Source organism: Canis lupus, chromosome 1 (assembly GCF_003254725.2).
Source record: "Canis lupus dingo isolate Sandy chromosome 1, ASM325472v2, whole genome shotgun sequence".
Taxonomy (NCBI): domain Eukaryota; kingdom Metazoa; phylum Chordata; class Mammalia; order Carnivora; family Canidae; genus Canis; species Canis lupus.
In genome coordinates, this window is record NC_064243.1 from 93,622,282 (window position 1) to 93,648,787 (window position 26,506).

The 26,506-nt window shown below is 38.7% G+C and overlaps 2 protein-coding genes across 13 annotated transcripts in view; one reads left to right on the forward strand and one right to left on the reverse strand.

Moving 5' to 3' along the window:
- CD274 (CD274 molecule) overlaps positions 1 to 26,506 on the forward strand; it is a 144,316-nt gene that overhangs the window by 48,086 nt on the left and 69,724 nt on the right. The gene's annotated exons all lie outside the window — the stretch shown is intronic.
- The window catches only part of PLGRKT (plasminogen receptor with a C-terminal lysine), a 53,777-nt gene continuing 40,835 nt past the window's right edge, over positions 13,565 to 26,506 (reverse strand). For 5 of the 6 annotated variants that reach the window (XM_025423533.3, XM_049092937.1, XM_025423532.3 and 2 more), the window contains 3 exons: positions 17,877 to 18,007; positions 17,324 to 17,433; positions 13,565 to 13,968 (listed from right to left, as the gene is read on the reverse strand). In XM_025423533.3, the coding sequence (XP_025279318.1) occupies positions 13,847 to 13,968; positions 17,324 to 17,433; positions 17,877 to 18,007 (363 nt within the window). In that variant the 3' untranslated portion in view covers positions 13,565 to 13,846. Of the gene's footprint in view, positions 13,969 to 17,323; positions 17,434 to 17,876; positions 18,008 to 25,880; positions 26,251 to 26,506 lie in introns of those variants that run through there. The other variant, XM_025423534.3, reaches the window with a different exon arrangement.

Here is a 26,506-nt window from a genome sequence, read left to right on the forward strand (position 1 = left end):
CAGTATTGGGTGTCAAATATTGTATGTGCCTTCCCTATAACCTTGGGACGGAATTTCCTCCCTACCAAAGGGGTGAATAGGAGGCAATTAAAACATTTGGATCATGAACAAGGAAGGCCATTCATGATCAAGGACACCTGGTCAGCTTTAACTAACTCCTCTTGACTAACTAAATGGTTCCATGATATGGCAAAGTCCCTCTGAAACAGAGCTACCAATTGCTGCAGGCTTGTGCTTTGGGTACACGTTTTGTCTTTGTCAGTATTGCCATCTCTTCCCACCCTAAAATGCTCTCATCCCCAAGATAAAATTTGTTGTTAATTTACTATACCACAATTTGACATGTTGAGTTTGGCTTGTGTTTGGTAGGTGGTCTCTGAGTCTACCACCTGTAAAAGCAGAGACAACTAACTTTAACTGTTTGGCTCTTAAGTCCCACTTACCAAGAATCCAACTAGAATGATGTGGTCACTGCATCTAGCTTGGTGACCATCACTGGCACCTTGGGGACAGCCATGGGGATATCATTTGTTATTATACACCCCTGAGATAGGCTCAGTGTTGCCCTTCTGTGAGTTTTATGGAAAAGAAGGAGACCACCACCCTAGAGAGAATTCATGGCACCCCAGTTACAGGTCTATGGCTAGGTGATAATGAGAAAAGAAAAGGGGGAGGAAAATTTGGTACAAGCTCCTGTAAAAACACCAGAGGAGTATGTAATTGAACGGCTCTCCTAACATAAAATCCCTAGCTAATGTACCTGGGTTTTGCTTAATGTTGCTGATTACCAGCATACCAAAGGGCTAATCTGACAGTAGTGGATCTTGATGGCTCCCACATAGGCCATAGACAAAATGACCTTATTGTTTGTGAACCCTGATCCCAGGGAGATTGACTGGCATTCCTTGGAGGAAAAGGGGTTGCCTACAAGGCCAGCCCCTGGGCTTCTGAACTTTTCCCATAACTACCTGCACTATGGGTAATTGAATCAAGACAGAAACTAAAAGCCATGACTTTTTTGCATTTAGATATATGAAATATTTTGAGAAATTGTATACTGAGAGAGAGCTGCAGAAATGAAAGCCAATAGGTGGGGTGCTGTGATTCATATACCTAATGACAGACAGCACAGCAGGACCTCTTCTGCTACTTATGCTTCCATCACAGCAAAGATCCGGATCCTCAGGGTTATAGGGAAAAACGCTATGGCATATCTGTGACACAGCAATGGGGTTAATTCAAACTTCCTTAAACCCTGTAAAGCGACCATTGCCATGAGGGTGGCCCTTAAGCCCCATGATACTGATCTGAAATTCTGGAGGAAGAAATTTATAAATAAGCATAGAGAGGACACCTCCCACCCTCAAATCATATTTAGTGGCCAACCAAAAAAGGGAGAGACAGAAAGAAAGAGTAGGAAGGAAGGAACAAATGAATGAATGAGCCAACGAACAAACCTGGCTATAGGGGAAGGGGGGAAAAAGGAAAAAAAAACAAACCTGGAACAAAGACCCACAGTTAGACCTAATTGGAAGTCCAAAATTTACTAAAATAATGTAAATAACAAAGAGATAAAAACATATTTATTGGCTATTGAACCTCCACAGCACAGATTCTGAATTAATTTTAACATTTGCTGAGATGTACCAGTTAGTACCAAATGGATATAATACTGGACTCGAATTACAGGTATACCTGGCTATCCCATTATTTATTGACATGGTACCCCCTGTAATCCTTGGAGGTTACTACATGTGAAATAGAGAACAAACAGGTATGTCTCATCTTAACTGCTAGAATGGTGGTTTTACCTAAATTATCCATTGCTCAAAAAATAGATTTTATTTTTTTATTTTTTTTAATTTTTATTTATTTATGATAGTCACACACACAGAGAGAGAGAGAGAGAGAGACAGAGACATAGGCAGAGGGAGAAGCAGGCTCCATGCACCAGGAGCCTGATGTGGGATTCGATCCCGGGTCTTCAGGATCGCGCCCTGGGTCAAAGGCAGGCGCTAAACCGCTGCGCCACCCAGAGAGCCCAAAAATAGATTTTAGTGAGCATAGATGCTCTGACCCAATAAATGATAAATTAAAATAAAGAGAATAAAGTCTTTGGTACTTAGAAATTGGCTTAACAAAATGGGACTGGACCCCATTGACCCATTTACACATTTTTACAAACTCTTGGGCTATTGAGTAAGACTTGTCCCAGGACACACCTTATCCCCATTACCCATAATCTAGAATCTTTTCTTCATTAGGATGACTGATCCTTCAGATTAGCCAATGGCCCATGGCTCCCACTCCCAACCTGGGCCTTTATTCCAGCCCCAAACCTCCCCAACATTGCAGCACATTACAATCACCTGGGTAGCTTTAAGAAATCCTAATGTTATGTTGCATGCCAAAACAAATTAGTGTATCCTGGTGTGGGAACCAGACATTAGTATTTTTAAAGATCCCTAGTTGTCTACAGTGTGCCAAATAATTGACAACTTACCATGTAGCCACTGCCCAAAGACTGGTGAAAATTTTTAGGAATAATGCCATTTAATTTGTTCCTTATGCAATCCTGAAGAAATTGATAAAGTTAGAATTCCTAAATATACCAGTCTTTATCATAAATGGGTTATGCAATACTTTAAATATATGGTAAAGAGCTAATGTCAGTATCATAAGGACATGCTAATATGGTGGAAAACAGATTTGTATGTATGGAAAGGGGAATGTATTTTCTAACTTGTCTAAGGTTCTAGCCAACATTTTATAGAAACACATTAATTACTTCAATCTTATGTCAGTGGAACACATGTGAAAAACTAATACAAAGATGTTCAGTTATGACTATTGAACCCAAATAATTATGTTTGTTCCTTCCTACTTGATTTTCCACATTAACTTTTTATTTTGAAAGGACATCAAATGTCACTGCATATTATTTGAAGAGATTAACAAATTATCTTTTATATATACTTGTACCTGGATCAATAAATCAGTCTTGAAATAGCTCAGAATAATCTTTACTAACTCTTCTCAAATGGTTCTCAAGAACATAATAGCATGCCAGAGAGGACATATTAAAGCTTCAGAAGTACATGTAATTCTGTTGGTGTTTAAGAAGTATTGTTTTCATAGAAGCAGTTCGAACAGGATTGTAAATTGCCTTTCTTATAAAGTGAAGATTGTAGAATTCTACTTTTTTGTTTGACATTGACTAATAGATGTGAGTGACTATATCCTTTTTATTTTATTTTTTTAATAAAAGTGATACCCAAAAGCATTTGGCAAAAAGAATCATCCTGAACTAAGATGACCGGTGGAGAAGAAAATTGATTAAAAATCTAGAGCAAGTTGTATGCCTCTATGGGATTATGAGCTCTCTTCATCTGTGATTCAGTGGTTTCTAACAAGCAACTTACTGATTTTGATGAGAGTGCTTTTCTGTTAGGTGTATATAGAATATCTGCTCATTTCATTACAATGAATGAATACTTTCTTGGATCCAGAGAGTGATTTTTTAAAAAGATTTTTTTTATTTATTCATAGAGACACAGAAAGAGAGGCAGAGGGAGAAGCAGGCTCCATGCAGGGAGCCCGACGTGGGTCTTGATCCTGGGTCTCCAGGATCACACCCCGGGCTGCAGGTGGCGCTAAACCGCTGCGCCACCGGGGCTGCCCTCCAGAGAGTGATTGTACCGACCCAATAATCAGCTGTTTTGAATATCTAGGACCACTCCCGAAAGGCACAATTTTCTCTGAAAACTCTATTTTCCTACTTTCCAGGTTTTCTTGTCCATAGGTCTAGATAACTCAGATAAATAATCCTGGATTTTCCAGAACAGCCCTGATTTCAGTGTTATTCCTTTGTAGTAAATATCAGTATTTAATGCATAACAAAATGTTATTTGGAGTTTTGTACCTTTTTTTGTGACGTGTCATCTAAGTGCAGTAAGTGAATATGTTCATTGTGTCCATAGAAAATGAATAGTTATTTTCTGACAAATATGATATATAATCAACTGATAAACAGAGAAGGATTTGGAGTCAGCTGTTTCTCTCCTTTATAAGATAGAACTCTTGAAGTTATAGAGTAAAAATAGCAAGACATGGGAGATGCTTTGGAGAATGTCAGTAAACATAGAACAATAATATAGGAGATGTTGAGTGCTTGTTATCTGCCAAATACCTTTTGTGCATTATCTCATTTTATCCCTTTCAGCAACCCTCTGAGCTGGGTAATATAAGTACCATCAAACTACCAGAGAGGTGATAGAGGAACAGAGTTTCAGTCATATGCTCAAGTCTGGTGAGCAGTTTGAATGAAGGTTCAAACTGAGACTCTATCTGCAGAGCTTGGGCTCTTAACCCATGGATACTGACCAGAGTTTCCGAGAAATTTTGTCAACATGATTTTATTTTTCCCACCCAACAATCATATTACACGTAATAGTGAACAGGTTGTAATATAAGCTAAGTACCTTTTAAATTGGCATTTTAAGAGCAGCCCTGGTGGCTCAGTGGTTTAGCACTGTCTTTGGCCCGGGGCCCGATCCTGGGGACCTGGGATCGAGTCCCGCATTGGGCTCACTGCATGGAGCCTGCTTCTCCCTCTGCCTGTGTTTCTGCCTCTCTCTCTCTCTCTCAGGAATAAATAAATAAAATATTTTAAAAATAAATTGGCATTTTATGCCACTAATATCACTAGCAGTATTTCAAAAATCATCTGTTAATTTTGTATATCTGGAAAGCTAAAAACTAATGGTTATTCATCACTCTTGAGGAAAACATATACATCCTGGACAAAGATGGAAGAGAGTCTAAATGATTGAACTGGAAATTCATAAGCAGTGATTCTCAACTAGAGGGGATTTGGAGACATCTTTGATTGTCCAACCAAAATAGAGGAGAGGTTGCTATTGGCATCTAGTGAGTAGAGCCCAGGGATGCTGGTAATTTTCCTACAATGACAATGCATGAAACAGCTCCCTACCCAAAGAATTATCTGGCTCCAAGTGTGCTGGGGTTAAGAAACGTTGGATTAAGGCAACAGAATAGTATAATTTGCACTATTAAAATTATATATTATTAAACACTATTCGAATTACTCAAATAATTGCAAATGCTGAAAGATGATGCGTTTAATAAATTTATGAGGTGAATGGTCTGGCATATTGAATCTAATCTATATTTTGGTGAGTTCTAAAATATGTTGCTTTTATGCTCGTATTTAGACTTGAGTTTTCAAATAATTGGCAGAGTAAGATATATTTAACTATTTCAGGAGCCAACACACTTTTTCAGAGTATCTTTATCCCATATAGAAACTGGTTGATAGGGGTGAGTGGGTGGCTCAGTCCGTTGAACTTCTGGCTCTTGGATTCCAGTTGGGTCATGATCTCAGGGTTGTGGGCTCTGTGCTCAATGGGGAACCTGCTTAAGATTCTTTCTTTCCCTCTCCCTCTGCCCCCAGCCATTCTTTCTCTCCCTCAAATAAATAAATTAAAAAAAAAAAGAAAAGAAAGAAACTGGTTGATGGCTTAGGACTCAGTCCTATTCTGTTGAGGAGGGGGTTCCTTGGTTATTAGGGGTTCTGTTCCTTGGTTGCTTTGGCCTTAAAACTCTGCTCTCTGCTCACTGGCATTGCCAGAACAACTCACTGGGATAATTTTGTCCAATCAACATGAATATTCTTTAGTGAAAACATCTATATCCAAATTTTAAGTAAAAGGTCTATAAAATCAACACAATTAACATAAAATCTAAAAGTAATTTTTGTCTAAAAAATTCTAAATATATACATTAGATGACAAATGTTAAAATTCAGTTCTTTCTTTCATTCTTCTTCCCTTCTCTTTCTGAATAATTCCATCATTCTAAAGCCGTTAGGAAGGGCAGAGCAAAGGATATGTCCAGTGATGGCACAGAGGGATGTGTTGGAATCTGGGAAAGGTGAGTAGGGTATCCACACTGGGGACGGCGAGGAAGGGAAAGAGGCCTAGGGAGAGATGTGTGGGTCTAACTAGTAACTAGGTAAGGTTGGCTTTTGCACAGCGGGACAGGGTAGTGGGATGAGCAGGATGAGGATCATGTCTCTCTATTGATGGGTGGACCAGCATGTGTAGTTAGAGCTCAAGCAGGGTAAGGAGAGGGATCTGTGTAGGAAGGCTTCCCAGCACAGTGTATTGGTACTCAAATAGGCTGAGAAATGAAAAAAGAAAATGAGATAATGCCTTAGAAATTCTGATGAAAAATTAATAACCAGGAATTCTGTACCCCACCACTCTCTATCAACCAACCAAACATCAGAAGAGAATTACATTATTTTTAGATATATAAGATCTCAATAAGATTTCCTATAAGATCTCAATAGGTTTCCTCCATTTATTCTTTCTCAGAAAGCTGTTGGATGATGAGTTTCAGCAAATGAAGGAGCACGACATAGGGTCTGGTAGACAAAAGACCCAACACAGGACTAGAGAGAAGGGAACCCCCAGGATACATGAAGGGAGAACTCAGGATGAGAGCTGAGTACCAGATGTAGAGGGAAAACAGTCCAGGTGGGAGCAGGTCAGAAGTCTCTAAATTTCTTCACAATGGAGATACTGGTAGACTATGATGTGAATGGATGTGTGGGGAGGAGACTTAGAAACAGACAGAGTTCATAGTCCAAGAAGTGGTAAACGTATAGAACATTAAGCACATAAAACAACAAAAGTTGTTAATTCCAGAAAGGCAGGAAGCCGAGCAAGAAAGGGAAAGTAATTATATTTTACTACATGACACAATTATGAAAAGTGTTCATCATCATTGTAAGGTAAACACTGAAATGTTGATCTAACCAAAATGATCACAAAACAATGTTGGAAGGATGGTGCAATGGGAAGGATGCAAGTGTGTGTAGTTGTGGTGGAGATGGTGGGGTGGGAGAGTTGAAAGCAAATTCCTCATGATTTGCGTATTACATCATGAGATAATATTTTTTTAAAAATGGAAACATTAAGAATTGTCTACACTGGAATGTTACTTAGAGATGTATGGTTCAAATAATACTGTTGGTATTAAAATATGAGTTTCTTTCAACTACTTCCCCTTGGCCCTCACCATTTCAGTTTGAGCCAATCTGACTTCCAGCTTGTAGCACCTGCATCTCTTGCCTGCAGGTTATCTCTGGCTCTAGAGCCCACTTTGCCTAAACACCCTAAGTGTTGGAGAAATAATGGTCTAGGAACAGCCCTCCACCAGTGAACTAAAAAGTAGGTTATAAATGCCTCCGCTCTTTCATTCCTTGGGTCAGATAACTCTGGGGTGAGGGGATTCTAAAACATTTCTCAGAGTTCCCCAGCAGGATTAAGTTGTTCACAGAGGTAACTTCCTGAGTGAGATTTCATTTACTAGCTTTCTTCTCTGTCCTATCTTACTTCACCAATTCCCCATCAGCATTTCTGGGATTATCTGCCACGTAAATGACTTGCTCAAGTCACTATTGCAAAATTTGCTTCAGGGAGATCCTATACTGATACAACTAAAAAAGATAAAAATCAGTATCTCTGAGGAAAAAGAAAGAAGATGGAGAATGTACTGTTAGCCATGACCCATAAACCTATTAGAACTTTTTCCTTTCCTAAAATACTCCTAGTAGGAAATTGATGTCTTTGCTTGAATTGAAGATAACTTATTAAAGTTGCACAGAACTCTCTTTGCCTGTCTACGTAGACTTTCAGGCTATTTCAGAGATGGCAGGCTGTCCTAAGCTTCCAGTTCAGACAAGGAAACTGACGGGAAGGTCAGTCCAGTTCTCTGTCCATAGTCCTTGGTTATTGAATTCAGAGAAGGAGCCACCCATAAGTACAAATTATATTCAAACCATAGGTGTCTTTTTATCGTTTCTGGTTTAAAGAGGTAGCATTAGTTGGAATCCTTTCAAGATGTTTAATTCCTTGAAAATTAAAAGAAAGTGTTCTACAGGCCAATATTTCTCTGGAGCAATTTAAGAAGATGTGAAATGGTTGAGTATTTCAATCCATATTGGGTTCCTAGCGTTCTCTCTCTTTCTGTCTTTTTCTCAAATCACCTTGGTGGGAGGAAATGGTACTACCGTCTACTCAAGTCAGATCTTCATCAGCAGTAAATTAATGGTGTGGGGATGGTAGGAAGAGAAGGAAGAACAGTCACCTGTATTCCTCAAAGTCCAATCATCTTGTCCTGATATACTGACAGCTTTTCACAGACTTCCTTTGTCACATTTCAGTGTCTACTAGTATCTCTGATCCATTGACTTTCACATGTATTCAACAGCTGTTTTCCTTATAGTTTTTTGAAACCGTCACCAAGCCAGAATCCTGGATTGTCAGTCCTCCCTAAGACATGACTTCATGTGGACACATCCTGAACTCTGTTCCTCTAACACCAAATGAAATGCCAAACCAACTCAGGGTCAGTGTCTGCCTGTCCCTCCTGTCCAGGCAGAGCAGAAACCATCCATAGAGTGCTGCTGGCCACAGATGAAGTCCTCCAAGAACAAATAAATAGACTGAGGTTAGCAATCCATCATTCAACCCTGTGACACTTATAGACTGAGAAATTATGAGCCAGAAATGTCATCTAAACCTGAGACTTAGCAATACCATTGAGTCTTTATCAGTGGGATTATAGGTTTCCAGTTGCTTTTATTGGTGGTCATGATGAATGTGTTCTACGCAGACACGCTTCTTACTGTCATCCAAGTAGCTAGAAGAATAATATAGGACAGCAAAATAAACTGGCCTGCAAGAGAATCCCACAGGTGACTTTGGTCCCTTGGGCGCTCAGTTCCCCTGACCAATGGCTCACCTGGCAGCCATTTTTGGGCTGTTTGAGGCAGCTCCATCCTTTCATGAAGACTTACTCTTCTTTGGCTGTCTTCTTATTTTCTAGGCCTCTCTCACTCCTCCCCTGCCCCTTGCCAATCTGGGCTTTCTGGTACACCTGCAGCCCAAGCACTGCTCCACTCTTCATAAACTTCAAGAGTTTATGAAGTACTCAAAGTTACCAGTAGAAAAACCAGCAGAGCTGCTAAGTAGTCATCCCTGAATACTAGAAACTACTTTCTGCAAATTGAACATTGGTAGGATGCAGGGTATTCTTGAAATCTCCTATAGGCATCCACAAGGCCAGACCTAAGGAGTGTTTCCAATTATCCCGCAGAACAGACAGACTCTAAGGCCAAGAGATAGCACGACTCCTGAGTAATGGACTTTGTTTAATAATATTTCCCTAGCAAGAGTTTGTTCCTTTCTCAGAATAGTGGAACAGAAAATCTAGGTTCTGGTTAGTGTCTCTAGAATATCAGATTTGCACATGCATATATTAGATTGTTGAAGACTATAAAATATATTATGAATTTCAGATTGCTCATATTTAAATTACATTGGTTGTAGATTATTTCCTGCAATTTGAGTCTGCTCCCTCCTCATTGTCTTCTAACCCCTGCCCTTCTAATCCCCTCTTCTAAGACTCTAAGACTGAGTGATGATATGATAGTTTAAACATAGATTTTTGATTTTGACTTTCATTGTCACTGTCTTTTCAGAGCCAGGCAGCATTGTGCCTTGGAAAGAATCCTGCCAGGGACTCAAAACACCAATGTTTTAGTACAAACTACCATTACCATATGTAGAATTTCAGGTAAATCACTTATGACCTCCATTTTCTTGAGAAAATATAAAATGGAGGCTTATACTAGACCATTTTAAGGGTCTTCTCTTTTTAACATCTTGACAATAATTCCAGTGTTTGTCATTAAAACTCTTTTGAGTAGATTTGGGGAACTTCTAGAATATTTACAAAGTGCAGTTAGATAATAAAGGACCCCCTTCAGTGTTACCCCGAAACACAAACTGAGTTGAGTAGAACACCATATAAACTTTATTTGTAATTTTAGTCCCCAGTTCTCTCTCTCTCTTTTTTTTAAGGTTTTATTTATTTCTTTGAGAGAGAGAAAGCACATGAGCATGCGTGAGTAGGGGAAGGACCAGAGGGAGAAGCAGACTTCCTGCTGAGCAGGGAGCCCAATGCAGGGCTCCATCCCAGGATCCAGGGATCATGACCTGAGCCAAAGGCAGATCTTAACATGCTGAGTCACCCAGGCACACACCGACCCCCAATTCTGTCATTTAAATATGAATTTAAAACATTCAAAATGGTTAAGTATTACAATCTTATAAACTATGTTTTTATTATTATGTTATTACTATAAAGTAATTTCCAAGAAGGGTCATTATGCTGCAGAGAACTTCAGGGCACATATTTATTTCCTTTACACCACTACTTAATCTCCATGTGAAACTGAGGGAGTCTCTGCATTGCTTTGGTTGGGTCAGCAGTGTGTTGGGGAAGATGGACAGTCACATGGCATAGGGATGAGATTCCCCCCACCTCAACTTTGTTCCTAGTCACTGAAAAGATGTTGGGTGAGGCTACCAAATTCTAATCTCTAAATCTTTGCTTATAATCATACCTTAGTTTATTTTTCTCCTAATTTATTTTCTTTTAATAATTTCCTCATTCTTCTTGTAATAGCACAAATATCTGTGATTGTAAGCTAGCTGAACAAAGACCACATCGTGCTCAGTATTTAGAAATATCATGATGCCTAGTCGATAATCAGTAATAATAGTAAGTAATACAAGTATTAACATAAATGGCTTTTTTTTTTTTTTAGATTTAGATTCAGGCAAGTGATTAAATCACTTTTTTTAAAAGACTGTTACAATACATGTGGAATAGAGAAGAAAATCCACAGTATTTTTAAAAGATAAAATGAAACAATTTCACTTCCATAGTTGGCAATGCCAATAGGCCCCTTGGTGTCCACTTAATCACTGGGGTGCCTGGGAGAAAGGTTTCAGAACCCGAAGGCACAAAACAAGAGAACAGAGGACAGAAGAGAAGGAAAGGGGAGGAAGTGAGGCCAGGAGGTAGGAGGAATCAAAGAAGAACAGGAGGGAATGCAGTATTTACTGGCAATTTCCCCAAAGGTATCTGTTCTCTCCTTGTTCCCCAAACCCTGCTGGGCCTGACACAGGCCTGAACAAGCCTAGGAAACAGGCCCTCGTCCTCCCGGTACCCACAATGGCTGACTTTGCTGGAGAGCAGCATCCTCTCTTCAGAGCCCCATGGAAGGCATCTTCTCCCTTTTGTTAGCAACTGGTGGAAGGCCTCCTTAGGGATCTTGTGCATTTATGCTGCCTAACTGATGTATTATTCCGCTTGGGAGCCCTAACAGTTGTAAATGCTTTGTTTCCATGGATGCCCTGTGTACCCCTGGGGCTCTATGAAAGGCAGGTATTAACTTATCTCTGGTGAAAACACCAACCTAGGGGCACCAGGGTGGCTCAGTTGTTTAAGTGTCTCTCTTTGGCTGGTGTCATAATCCCAGGGTCCAGAGATCGAGTTGCACATCAGGCTCCCCGCTCAGTGGGGAGTCTGCTTTTCCCTCTGGCCCCCCCGGCCTGCTTGTGCTGTCTCTCACACTCTCTCTCGAATAAATAATCCTAAAAAAAAAAAAATAGCTCAGGTCATGATCCCCATGTCAGACTCCCTCTCCCTCTGTGGCTGCCCCTGCTTGTGTTTGCTCGCTCTCTCTCTCTCTCTCTCAACAGTGTCAGAGCAAAAATGTTTGTCCTTTCAATTATAAATATTATTATATTTAATAATAAGTAAGGGGAAAAGCTTTGGATAATCAGTAATACCAAAGGCAGTTGGGATATATTTTAATATAGTTGAATTGCAAAGCCATTATTTACTAGCTCTGCTTTGATTTTTGCCTCACAATTTGGAGTAAACAAAAATGTGAGTATATGTGTTTAGCAGAGGCTCTGTTAAGTAACAATTATTAATGGGCTTAGAGTCAATGCCAAAGTGAGAAGCTAATGCAAATGAGTGGCCTGGTGGTCCAGAGAGAGCTCAGAGCCTACTGTATTACACAGCAAAATAGTAACACAAATCCCATGCAAGTTCTTTAACCAGTCAACTCTTGCAGGGCACTCAAACTCATTCTTGGTGAGCCCTGGCTAGACTAAGTCATGAATGTTTGGACAACATGATTGAATTAATGAGGAAAGAAATACAATTCCAGATTCTGGCATGGTCTACAAACCACTGCTGGGTCTTAAGCATCCCTTAGACCACTAGTATGCCTCCTAATTACTTCTTTCCCCTGTCTTCCAGAAAATCCAAGCTAATGACTCAATGAAGGTAAATCACTTTCTTCTCCCTCCACAACTTCAAACTACTTTCCCAGTTTTGCTATTCTTTCTTGTCATCTTTCTGAACCTATCCTCAAAGCCATAGTCTTGGTTCAGGCCCTGCTCAGTACTCAGATGTGGATTATTATGGTTCTTCATTGCATGGGCTCTGGGATCTTCCTCTTGTAATAGACTAATTCCACTAAAACCCCAAAGCAGATTCTTTCATGCCACCCCCACTCCCCACCCCATTACCCTCAGGATAGAGTTCAAATTCTTTAGGCCCACAGCTGGTCAGGAGATAAGCTGTGCCTCCAGGCTCATTTCTTAACTGCCTTACAGGAGGAGGAACCCTTTGCCCCAGGCAAATAGAACCAGCAGCAAATCCCTGGACCTGACAGCCTGTCTTGCCTTAAATCAAGCTTCTTCTGTCCAGCCTGCATCCTTATCTTCATGGAGTACTTCCATGCATCCTCAAGACATTACTCAAGGTTCCCTACAACTATGATTGTATCAAAACCATTTGTTGATATGTGGTCAGCTGCTTGAGGATAACGGCTGTTGTATTCATGCTTGTTTTCTCCCTTGGTTTCATCACCTATTATTCCGCTTGGCCTTTCTGTTCTTTCACCAAGCTAAGTCTTAGCGTCTTTCCACTAGAACATATTCCTCTGCCTAGGATGCAGTAACCTTGTCTTCTCATTCACTCATGTAGCCCTAGTGTCTTCGACAGTGCTCGATACAGGGTAGGTACCAGGAAATATCTTTGGAATTATTGTATTGTATGCAGGATTTGCAACTGTAGGAAGAGGTATAAATACGGTTATGAGTATAGGTTTCCTGGTGAGTAGAAATAAAAAGCTAGGCATCCTAATGAACCTCCTCATTCCCACCTCTTCAGCAACTCTGTCTTGAATCATCATTTGAATATTTTTACCTTTTGTCTCTCACAGCTGTCTTTGCATGTTGAAAATGTGTTCAAGGCCTAACCTTTTCAAAGCCTCTTAGAGCATATTCACTGGAGCCAAACCATCTAGGTTCTTGCCCCAGTTCTGTCCAGTTATGACCTTGGGCAGGTAATTTAAGCCCTCTGTGCTTTAGTTTCCACATCCATAAAATGATGCCTCCTCATGGGATTGTTTGGATGATTATAAAAATATATGTAAAACACTCAGAAGAGTGGCCATAATAAGCACAACATACATGTTAGTCATTAATATTAGTCATTTTCTATCAGGTAGAGAGAGGACACAATTGACAAATCCAAATGAAGTATCTGTGGGAGATAAATGTGATGGGAAAAGTTTGTGTGACAGAGAAATGAGAACAGCAGGACATTTGCTTCCAGGAATCAAAACAATATAATTTATTAATTATACATTTAGATATTTGTAATATACACCATATATAGGAAATATGAAAGTTGCTTAGAGTACCTCCATGATTTTGTATTGAATGTTAAAAATTTTATTTTAAAATAGTTTAACAAAACTCCTCTTGCATTTTAATATTTTAAAATAAAATCCATTATGTCAAAATGTCAAGCATCTAAAAAGTTGTAAAAACCATGATTCAAGTCAACAATTATGTGTTTTGAGATTTGGTGGGTAAACATGATTTCATTTGTCTATGAAGAATTTACTCTGTTCCCTTCTGGCTTTTTCAAGGCTTTCAAAAGTGATCATGCCTCTTGGCAGCTGCAACTTACTCTTTTCTGTTTCCAGTATGTTCTCAGCTTCACCTTAAACAGAGTACAGAAATATGCAAGGTGACAAAAGGATCATTAGTGTTTTGTGAAAAAGCCAAATTGCTATATGTCAGTGACAAGCTGTAACACTGTGTGGAGGCATGCCCCTATTGTCTTCAGGAGAAGCCACCTCCCAAAGGAAGGTCATTCTTTCCTTTGGGAAGAAAAAGGAATTCTGAAGACAGAGAGAGAAATCAATCGGATGCCATAAATTTTACTTGACAGAAGACAGCATTTTAAAATATAGAAGAGAAAGAATACCAAATAATATTTTTTTCTTTGAAGGAAACTCAGGACGGTAAGCATTAGTTGTGTTTGGAAGGGTTTAGCATGGAGAAACCAAACATAGTCTCTGTTATATTGCCCCTAAATATGTAGGTGACATAAGAGAAAATAAAGCTTATTAATTTTTTTCTTTTTCAAGAAAGCTAATCTTTTACCTGAAACCACTTGTAAGTACCCAAAATAATATTAAATGTTCTTTAGTCTGTATACATACATACACACAAGTATACGCAGTTTTATAAGTAATTCCTCTTTCATGTAACAGGTAGTAATTTCTTAGGCCCCGTTGAAGACTAATTAGCAAAATTTAAAAAAATTATAGTGTACATTGTTGACATTCTATAATTTTCCTTGGGAATGAAAGCAACTGGTTCTTTTTAAGTACTTCTTTTTTAGCACACAATGAATTTATACTCCAGACCCAATAGGGCAGGCTACAATTTTCAAATTATAACACCCTAACCACCTGCCTCAGTCTTACATAGTAAGTAAAAGTCATTATAAATTATATGTAATCAGACAGGCCTTGAATGACACACTAAATGTGTCTATGTGATAGTGCCTCACATGGGGTACATTCTCATGTGTATGCAGAAAGGCTGATGAAAGTCAAGGATTGATTGTATACCTTGGGTTCATCACTAGTTAACAAGGCTAAGTGTTATAACCTAAACTTTCAAGTACAGCAAGTTTCCTGGTAGATTATAAAGTTGTATTTTTTAAAACAGTAAATTCCCATAACATGTCTTAAAAGTTTAAAATTGTATGTTCTGGGGATCCCTGGGTGGCGCAGTGGTTTAGCGCCTGCCTTTGGCCCAGGGCGCGATCCTGGAGACCCGGGATCGAATCCCACGTCAGGCTCCCGGTGCATGGAGCCTGCTTCTCCCTCTGCCTGTGTCTCTGCCTTTCTCTCTCTCTCTCTGTGACTATCATAAATAAATAAAAATTAAAAAAAAAAAAAAAGAAGTAAAAAAAAAAAAAAAAAAAAAAAAAAAAAAAAAAAAAAAAAAAAAAAAAAAAAAAAAAAATAAAATTGTATGTTCTGTGGATTCTGATGGACTTATAATAATATTACTTCCCAAATATACAATCATGATGTTCCTAGAAAATAACCTTGTTCTCTATTAGTAATATGTTCAAGTGAATGTTGTGTAATAGACTTGCCATTTAATACTATGTATTTTAACGAAGCACTGAGAATTCTAATGTCCATAAAAACAATGAAACATAGTTGAACTCAGACTAATAAGTTCTTAAGCAGATGAGTAACATGAAACTGAGCTTTAACATTGGTAAATTAGTTGTGTAGTTAGTTTTCAACTGAAAATGAGATTGTACTCCAAAATTTAATATGTACATCAGTTTTTTAGAGCTCAGAATACATTTTCCCATAGTGATAATGTAGTAAATCAATTTCTAGGCCATCAACAGAAAACTCTTTAGGTCACAATGTAGCTAAAATATGACACCATAGTGCTTGACCCCAAGGGACATTTTAGCAGAGTTTCTATGTGGAAAATGTATTTCCATCTTCCAATGGAAATTTTTAAGGAACATATAATCCTTGTATCTCCCTAAGCCTGGAAAAGAGATGTTCTACTCTCTACTCCCAGTACCTGCAGAGGAGTCTATACTTCCTCCTTTCCTGTACCAAATCAGTCCCCACAGAGCTTTAGCGATAGTGATGTGCCCAAAAATATAGCCCAGGAGAGGAAAGGATGGGAAAAATGAAGGCTTGGGAAAGGCATAGTTCCAATGTGCTTTTGGTTGAAGGCTCAAGAAGGGACACAGGGGCTCTCATGAGAGAGTCTTCCTGGATTAGAAATGGCTTCTGTGGCAGCAGGGCTACTTTCTAGGGCAATAAAAGCCAGGGTTCTATGGGAACAGCATGGTGTGGTGATTATTTAACAACCAGCTCTCCAGAAAAAAAAAAAAAAATGTATGTAAGTTTATTATGAATATAAGTTTCTTATAAATTTTACTTACATATAGCACACAATTTTATAAAAAATAATAAAATGTTCAGTGTACTTTATTATAAATGTCACATAGCAAATTAATGAGAAAGTATAATTCCAACATGAATGATGGTATTTTCATTTACACTAACAAGACAAAAGTGGAAAAAATGACATATGTTGGAATTATTTTTGTTTGGAAATGATGTAAACCAACTTGGTTGAATCAGATAACATTTTTTAAATGTTAGGAGAATGTTTCCTCAATTGTTTGTGCTATTTACAACATAATGGCTACTGACACAACAAATAATTAAGTATAATCTGCAGTTAACATTTTCTTCATCACTTCCTTAAATCTGGACCATGGGTTAGCAAGCTTTCTTAAAAGGGCCAAACAGTAAATATTTTAGGTTTGTGGGGCCTTATATCTCTTGTTGCAATCACTCAGCTCTGTCATGGCAATGGGAACACAATGGGAACACAGACAATTCAGAAATGAATGGGCATGTCTGTGTTTTAATAAAACTTTATTTTCAAAAACAGGTGGCCACTCTGCAGGCCATAGTTTGCTGAAAATAATAAGTCAAGCCTTGATTTGTTTTTTTCAGATTTCCATGGTGTATATATTCCCACACCATGACCAACTTCAGGCTACCAATGGGATGCCACTGAAGTTGGAGTTGTATCTGTTATCTTATTGTGTGTGTATATTGTATCTGCATTTCTACCATACAGATGCAATAGATACACATAACTTCAGAGTACAGATAATAGTAAAATAATGAAAAACTGGTGTTCTGAGTATTTATTACCATTGTTTTTAATATAATTTAATATTATGTTTTATGATTTATGTAATTATAAGGTTATCTAATTTAGTGTCTAATAATCTATATTAAACAACCAGCTTACACATTCCTGAAAATTTGGTAGTTAGTTATTGTGGGGTGGTAGAGCAGACTGTGAGAGGGAGCAGAAATGTTGGTCACTGGAAGTTCAGGGAAAGGAGTCTTGTCAGAATGTTCATAAATCAAGGGGTCATGAGAAGAGGATCCTTGAACCAGAAAATGAATCCAGAATATACACGAGTTTATCAGACTGACCTTTCATTCTTTGTAGAAGGGTTCCATATCCTAAGTCATACTGGTAGGTGAAGATAAAGCTTAATGGAATAATAGGGAAGAGGAAGGCTGGCTTCTTCTTTCTTATTGCCCTGGTTCAAGAACAAAAAATAAATAAATCTCAAGAATGACCTGTAAATACATATCTCTACACTCAATGAAAAAAAAAAATGACTGCTTTTTGGAAGAATGTCCTCCATTTTAGAAACTACCTAGTTCATTTGAATCTTCTGTGGGATTAGGATTTTCTAACCTCTCACCAGATTCTGCACCTTCCATCTTGGTATCTAATCAGTTCTCTAACTTATAAAATGGAGACAAGGATGGAAGAAATCTGAGAAACTAGAGGTAGAATGAGCTATTACTACACTGGTTCTATAGTTACCTCCAGGTACACCTACCACGCTATAAGGGGTTATTGTGTTTACATAGATACTATTTGGACCAAAATCCTATCTTGGCCAACTTGATAGTAATATGATAATATCAAAAAAAGAAACAAATTATTTAAGAAACTTATAAATAGCAAACATACCCAGCTGTTAAAGAGATGGCTGCAATGCCAAAAAAAGTTCCAAAATATTTGAGGAATTCCCGAGACCAAGCAATCTGCATGGCCATTTGTCTTTCTCTCATTTCGTTCTGCATCATTAGTTGCCTTTCCATCTGAGGATGAAATAAATGACAAAGTCTGGTTACTTATCTTTTGATTCTGAGCACAGAGTTAATAATCTGCTTTTCCAGGGGATTTTCTTTATTTGCTTTGATTTGTCTTTTTGTAAAAAAAAAAAAAAAAGCCCCAGTAGGCTTTGACTAAAGTTCTTCTTGGCAGCTATGCCCGGCTGTCACTTTGGCAGTGAAATCTCCCTGGAATATATACAGAATGGACATGATATTCTTCTTCTGTGTCCTAAGGTCTTGAATGCACGTAGTCTGGAGCTTTTATTCAACCCTAAAATATATGTTCAGCCTCTTTGGTCCCATGCAAGGAAAGATCTATGTGCCTTTAAATGCAGGTACATATTATTGGTCTTTATTACAACTTGGGCTGAAATAATTTTGCCTTCCAAATTTATCCATCTGCAAATTGACATTCATTTGGAGTAGCAGGTCCATATAATTTTATGATATGATGGCAGAGGGTATTATTCTGAGAGATCCATGGAGATTTTTCTTTGCAACTATTTTCTTGATGTCTCAGGCCCTTTGTCACTTTAGTCAGTGTCTTTCACTGCATTGGAGTAGAAAGCAGGTACAGCCCAGAATACAAAAGGAGACTGGATTTGTGGATAGATTTTTAGAAAACACGCAAGAGAAGCAACAGTCTAAATGCCCATTATTTTGAGAAAGTCAGATTCTTGAGAGAGAAAAGTCATTTTTTATATTCTAAAATCTTGGCACTATATATCATTAGAGAGCATAGTGGAGAGCAAGCACAGAATTTGTAATATGAATCATAGCTTGGGGAGGAATGAGTAATAATGTGACAGAATTTTCTCTTCTTGCTTTCTTGCTACTGTGAGAAGACACTGGAAGAGGAAAAGGAGATAGATATAAAGATGGGACTTGGTTCCTTGGCCTCTCTTAGGGGTTGAAACTCTGGAGGATTGTAATGGATTTGGGGGTCCCTGGATGGGAGAGCATTTATGGACCTATCTTCTGTCAAGAATTCTGGGAAGGGGCAACTAAAGTAGAGCAGAAGGGGTTGCAAGGCAGATCTAAGCTTAGGGCAGACCTGAGAGTAGCCACCCTATCTTCCTCAACTGCCAAGGAGAGTGGAGAAATCTGCAGGGTTCCCATGTCAACCTGAAGAGGGGCACAGAAGGCAGCTGAGAATTGAAAGCAGGTGGCTTACCAGGTGGTCACCAAAACCTAGAGCCCAGAGAACCAGTAACAGACCCTGAGGTAGAGGCCATAAACCAAGGGCTGGGCAGGGAAAGTGGCTGGATATTAGAGGATTAGCAGCACCCTGGAGTGCAGACATGATGGACAAACCTGCCTGAAACAGGTGGAACACCCAGAACAAATCACCCAGCACTGCCAGGTTTCCAAAAGACAATAACAGTACAGAAGCCTCCTCCAACCAGATGTGCCTTCCCAGTGACCACACCACCCCAGGTCACTTGAACTCAAACTACAATTGGTGCAGGGGGAAAATGGACAGACAAGGGGAGGGAGCCAAGCTGAATTCCAAAGAAATTAGTTTTAAGATAGAAGTAATTGAGTCACTTTGACTTGTCAAAATTAAATTTGCCCTCAGTAATAGAAATTGAAGTTCATTTTGGGCTCAGAGAGTAATATTTTTGCATACATGGTTACTTAACATGTGAAATTTATCCTTGCTATATTACTTATTTTAAAAACTTACATGATAGTTCATAGTATCTGTCCAAGGTGATGTAGAATGCATGAATTAATCATTTGTGTTATTGTTAAAAGGCAGCTGAATCCAGTCATAACATAGGTGAGTGCAAGATCAGTGGTTCTGAATCTTACCTGCACATTGTGAGCAGCTAGGGAGCTTTTCAAAATCCCAATGCCCACATGTCAGGCCAGTGAAACCAGGGTCTGAAGTTAGGATCAGTCATTAGTATTTTGTAAATGTTGCCGGGTTAATTCCTGTTTGCAGGATTGAGAACCACTGCCTGAAAACACTCACAACCTAGGTTTTTCCAAAAACCAAAGATCAAGCTGAAATATCAGTTTGAAAACTGATCCGCTTGGAACTCTCCAAAGATTGGGAACAGAGATCTTAAAGGTGGTGGAACTCACTGTACAGTACTGTCGTGGTGGATACGTGACACCCTGCATTTGTCAAAGCCCTTTAAACTTCACAGCACAGAGTGAATGGTGTTTTTTACAGTAATGACACATCTGGATGGGGTTCCGGGACAGAAAAAGGACATTAGGGAAAACTAATGAAATTTGAATATGGAATTTATTTAGTAGTGATACACCAATCACACTTTCTTGTTGTGACAGCTGTCCATAGTAATGTAAGATATTAACTGTAGAGTTTACAAAGGGTGGAGTATTCAAGAACTCTGTCCTCGTTTTCTGTAAATCTAAAATTGTTCTAAAATTTAAGTTTGTTTTTAAAAATGTTTAAAGTCTTATATTCTGGATCTCTTCTACTGATAAGAATAGAGGTACCCATCTCCCTATATCATAGATAAATTGTGAAGATCAGTAACACTGTGTATCTGCAACAAACTCTGAGCCTAGAGTAAAAAAAAAAAAAACAAAAAAACTATGCATACCCTTTCCATAGGCAAAAATTTCCTGAACTATAGTTTTAATTATCATTTAAAGCTTTATTACCTTATACTTCATAAAATTATGCTTAAAATCATAGGTCTAGATCTAAATACATTTAAAAATTCAAAATTAGGGCAGCCCCGGTGGCACAGCGGTTTAGCACCGCCTGCAGCCCAGGGTGTGATCCTGGAGACCCTGGATCGAGTCCCACGTCAGGCTCTCTGTATGATGCCTGCTTCTCCCTCTGCCTGTGTCTCTGCCTCTCTCTCTGTCTCTATGAATAAATAAATAAAATATTAAAAAAAAATTCAAAATTAATAAGGGGTGCCTGGGTGGCTCAATCAGTAAAGTGTATGCCTTCGGCCCAGGTCATGATCTGGGGTCCTGGGATGGAGCCCCACATCGGGCTCCCTGCTCAATGGGGAATCTGGCTCCCCTTCTCCTTTTGCCCCTCCCCCTGTTTGTGCTTGGTCTCTCACTCTCTCTCAAATTAATTAGTTAAATAAAACCAATTAATTAACAAATTTTATTACCAAGCTTTTTCAGTAGCCATAAAGGGATAATTATGTTGATGCAGTTATTAATTTATCAATAATAGACATCATGTAACTAAGTGTACATTCATTTTCACCCTTCTTCCCCAAATATTGACACTAATGAGAAATAAGAGCAAAAGAAAACCTGTACAGTAAGTTTCCTAGTAGTCTTTAACCCAAATTATAAATGTAAGATTCTTGATCCTATTTTATTTTAATTAATTACTTTAAAAGTAATTTTAAAAGATTTGTTTACAAGAATGTTTAATTATAACCCTGTGGTTATAATTATACCCAGGAATAATGATGAAACCTATGTTAATTTATTTTCCTCCTTTGTTATTTATTTAACATTAATTAATTAATATACAGTGTACTATTAGAGGTAGAATTTAGTGATTTATCAGTTGTATAAAACACCCAGTGCTCATTACATCTAGTGTGCCCACCCATCTCCCCTCCAGCAATCCTCAGTTTTTTCCCTATAGTTAAGTCCTAATCATAAGAATTAACCTTAAGTCTCTTATGGTTTGTCCCCCTCTCTGATTTTGTCCTATTTTATTTTTCCTTCCTTTCCCCTATGTTCATCTGTTTTGTTTCTTAAATTCCATATATAAATGAGATCATATGATATTTGTCTTTCTGACTTATTTCGCTTAGCATAATCCCCTCTGTTCCATCTACATTGTTGCAAATGGCAAGATTTCATTTTTTTGATGGCTGAGTAATATTCAATTGTATGTATATACCACATCTTCTTTATCCATTAATTTGTCAATAGACATATGGGCTCTTTCATATTAGGGCTATTGTGGACATTGCTGCTATAAACATTGGAGTGCATGTGCTCCTTAGAATCACTATGTTTGTATCCTTTGGATAAATACCCAGTAGTGCAGTTGTTAGATCATAGAGTAGCTCTATTTTTAACTTTGTGAGGAACCTTCATACTGTTTTCCAGAGTGGCTGCAGCAGTTTGCATTCCCACCAGCAGTGTAGAAGGGTTCCCCTTTCTTTACATCTTAGCCAACATCTGTTGTTTCCGGAGTTGTTAATTTTAGCCATTCTGACTGGTGTGAGGTGGTATCTCATTGTGATTTTGACTTGTATTTCCCTAATGCCAAGTGATGTTGAGCATTTTTTCATATGTTTGTTGGCCATTTGTCTTCTTTGGACAAATGTGTATTCATGTCTTCTGCCCATTTCTATTTTAAAGGAATTTTAGATCTTTTCATAATACAAATGTTTTGGTTTCTGTTATTTCTTGGTATTGCTTTATAGAACAATTTGAAATTAGAATGTTCCTTATTTAAGGGACGCCTGAGTAGCTCAGTGGTTGAGCATTTGTCTTCGGCTCAGGTCATGATCTGAGGGTCCTGGGATCAGGTCCTGCATTGGACTCCCCATAGGGAGCCAGCTTTTCCCTCTGCCAGTGTTTCTGCCTCTCTCTCTGTGTTTCTCATGAATTAAAAAAAAAAAAAAGAAAAAAAAGGAATGTTCCTGATTATGACTTCAGACTAATGACCTTACAGGTTTATCTGATACTAGTTTAACAGTTATAGAATCACAGTCAATTTTAAACAGAACATAATAAAAGAGAACGGACAGCCGGGGTGGCTCAGCAGTTTAACACCGCCTTCAGCCCAGGGCCTGATCCTGAAGACCTGGGATTGAGTCCCATGTTGGGCTCCCTGCATGGAGCCTGCTTCTCCCTCTGCCTGTGTCTCTGCCTCTCTCTCTCTCTCTCTCTCTCTCTCTGTGTCTCATGAATAAATAAATACAATCTTTAAAAAAATAAAAGGGAGCTAGTTTATTAGAAATAATTGTACATAGGAGAAATCACATTCTGTCCATCTTCATAATACTGTTATATATGCTCTTCTGTATTTTAATTCTCAGTTTCTTTGTTGAAAAAATATTAAGCAGCAACAAAATTTCTGATCTCAGTAATTTTGTCAAGTAATTTGTCAATCTCTGAGTTTCAAAAGGGACAGTTTCATAAAGGTCCACAGACCACTTAATTCAAGTTTCCTCTTTTTTTTTTTAAAGATTTTATTTGTTTATTTATTCATGAGAGACACAGAGAGAGAGAGACAGAGACAAGAGACACAGGCAGAGGGAGAAGCAGGCTCCATGCAGGGAACCTGACGTGGGACTTGATCCCAGGTCTCCAGGGTCATGTCCTGGGCTGAAGGCAGGTGCTAAATCACTGAGCCACCCGGGCTGCCCTCAAGTTTCCTCTTGATAAAATGATTAAGTTTTACTTGGACACATAAACCATTTTCAGAGCAGAAAGAAGGCAATGACATTGTCCTATATTCTATCTTGATTGCATTTTTTTAAATTGGAGCCTGTTCTATTTTGAGAAATAATCAGGCCAGTCTTGAAAAAATTCAGTTATATCTGTGTTTTTAGTTTCCAGTGGTCTTTTAACTTATGCATAATATATTCCCAAGTAACAGAAAAGTTTTGTTTTTATTTGCTTAATTGGGCAGTCCCAAAATATATTCTATGTATCCTTCCACAAAAGAGGTCTAATTTTTATGAGAAATGAAAATATTTCATATTTGTCTGTGCCTTTGTTAAATTAATAGAGACATTTTGATACCCTCTAAAACTAAAAGCAAAATCAGAATTTCAGGTAAACAGAAAATAAACTAAGGTTGTTAAAGCAATTGTAATTAAAGCTGTGACAAGTAGATTTATCCTTAATTTGCTCTACAGATATTTTAAATGCTCAAAATCCAGTAAGTAGTTTGGGGAGAATCCAGAAAGGGAAATGAGTAATGAATTCAAGCTTTAAAAAAAAGGCTACTAGTTTTTAATGAATGACTTATGAAAATAATTGAACATAAACTAAATTGTAGTCATATTTTTTTTTAATTTATTTATGATAGTCACACAGAGAGAGAGAGAGAGAGGCAGAGACATAGGCAGAGGGAGAAGCAGGCTCCATGCACCGGGAGCCCGACGTGGGACTCGATCCCGGGTCTCCAGGATCGCGCCCCGGGCCAAAGGCAGGCGCCAAACCGCTGCGCCACCCAGGGATCCCTGTAGTCATATTTTGAAGCTTAAAAGCTTTGCTTACAGCATCTTGTTACACATCTTCCCTAATGATTAAACACAATTAATCCATCCTTTCCCCCAGATGTTTGTAAACAAGTACGGTCACCCTAGGTAAAAAATAAAAATGCCAGTTTGGCAAAAACTCTTTATGTGAAGTTACGGATTCCAAAATGTATTAGCTCCCCCAACAAGACCAGAAGATGCTAACAAGATGAGCAGAATCTGAGAAAGGACAAAAGTTGACCTTCTCAACCATTATCTAAAATTCTTTAAAGACCATTCCTGGTGTCTGTTACATTATAAGCACTAATAACTGAAGTTGAAGACAATCCCACAACTTAAGTAAAAACAACAACAACAACAAAAAACAATAAGGGTATTTTCTTTCATTCTGGTTTTCCTCATTTTAAAGAGTACCTATTTCTTAGTTTGATAATTAATATTCCACTATGTCAATCCTAACTGTGCATAAGACTAAAGCTTCTATTTTGTAATACTTAGGACTAAGAATCTTAGAACCATAATATGCTTCAAAAGATTGAATCAGAAAATGTTTAAGAAATTGTAGGATGCTTATTTCTCTCCGTCAGTGTGGCAGATATACTAAACTGATAGACTAAAAATAACAATGTGGCCCACTAGCTAAGTGTTAGGTACTGTGCTAGTTACATACACAGACCTTCCCATTAAACCCTCTGAGGTCCATCTAGGAGTTGAAAACAGAACAAGGCCAGCCCATGGCTTTTTTTTTTTTTTTTTTAAGATTTTATTTATTTGAGAGAGAAAGTGTGTATGCACACACGTGAGCCCTAGTGGTAGGAGGGGCAGTGGGAGAGGGAGAAGCAGGCTCCCTGCTCTGATGCAAAGCTGTATCCCAGGACCCCAAGATCATGACCTGAGCTGAAGGCAGATGCTTACTTGTTTATATTTCTGTCTTAAAAATGATCCTTATATTACTTTCCTGCTGAAAAGCTTTCACTGGCCCTTTAATTCCTAGACATGACATAGCCTTTAAAACTCCTATTTTGGGGACACCTGGGCGGCTCAGTGGTTGAGCATCTGCCTTTGGCTCAGGGTGTGATCCCAGGGTCCTGGGATCGAGTCGCACATCGGGCTCCCTGTAGGGAGCCTGCTTCTCCCTCTGCCTATGTCTCTGCCTCTCTTTCTCTGTGTCTCATGAATAAATAAGTAAAATATTTAAATAAAACAAAACAAAACAAAACCTTCCTATTCTGGTTTACCTCTTGGGCTTCATGTACTGTGCTCCTCTCCCAGACTCCAGCCCCTAGCCCTCACCTATGCCGGGCAGGTTCACCTTTCCATACATTTTTTCTTATGGAAAGGGAAGGACTTTGAGGTTGCATGGACTAGGTTCAGATGCTAGTTACATCACTCTTGCTAGGTGATTGTAGTTAAGACCCCTAGATGTCTTGACTCCCAATTTCTCCAACTCTAGGAGCAATACAGCTACCTCACAGGTTGCTCTCCTAAGTTATGTGGCACACTGCACGGCACTGGTGCATCACAGCCACTGGTGTGCATTAGCCTGTCTGTCTTGCTTTTTCCTCTTACCTCCTTATGTAGTAGTTACATAGACTTAGAGCCATATTCTTTCACTTTCTTTACTCTCTCTTTCATGGAGAGTTTAACTGTTTTCCTTTAAATAAAGTTTCTCTTACCTGAAGGCCCTGACATCTCTTTCTGGAGCTCCATCTGCTCTCTGAGCATTGTTGCCAGCTGCAGCCGTCTGCCTAGCATTTCTGGCACTACCCTGAATTCAACACTCCCTCCACTTCAGTGGTAGTTTCCTCCAGACCAGCTCCTCTGCCGCTCCTTGTATTCCTCAGAGGCTCCGTGATTCTCCCAGGGAATGAAAATTTTGGTTTCATTTTCAGCTTACCCCTCTTTTTAATCCTGCCAACTATTTAGTTAGTCCAGAAAGTCCATGAACTTTTCTTTCGAAATCTCCCCCTTTCTCCATTCTTGTCGCTTCCCCTGAAATCCAAATCCTCAGTCTGGCTACTGCAGCAGCCTATGGCAGGCTTATATGTACAGCCTGCGGGGTCAGCCTATTGACAAAAGCACTGTGTCAAGAGGTTAACACTGTGCACTCTGGGGCAGACTGCTTGCGTGTGGAGCCTAGCTCCATCACTGCCAGTGTTCAGTGTTGGCATCTTCCTGAGCTTCAGTCTTCTCATCTTAAAATTGAGCAAATGACAGTGTCTACCTGTTAAAGAGTTGTTATAAGGATTAAATGAGCAAATATTTGCAGAGGTCTAGAGCAGAGCTTTACTAAGGGTTCAAT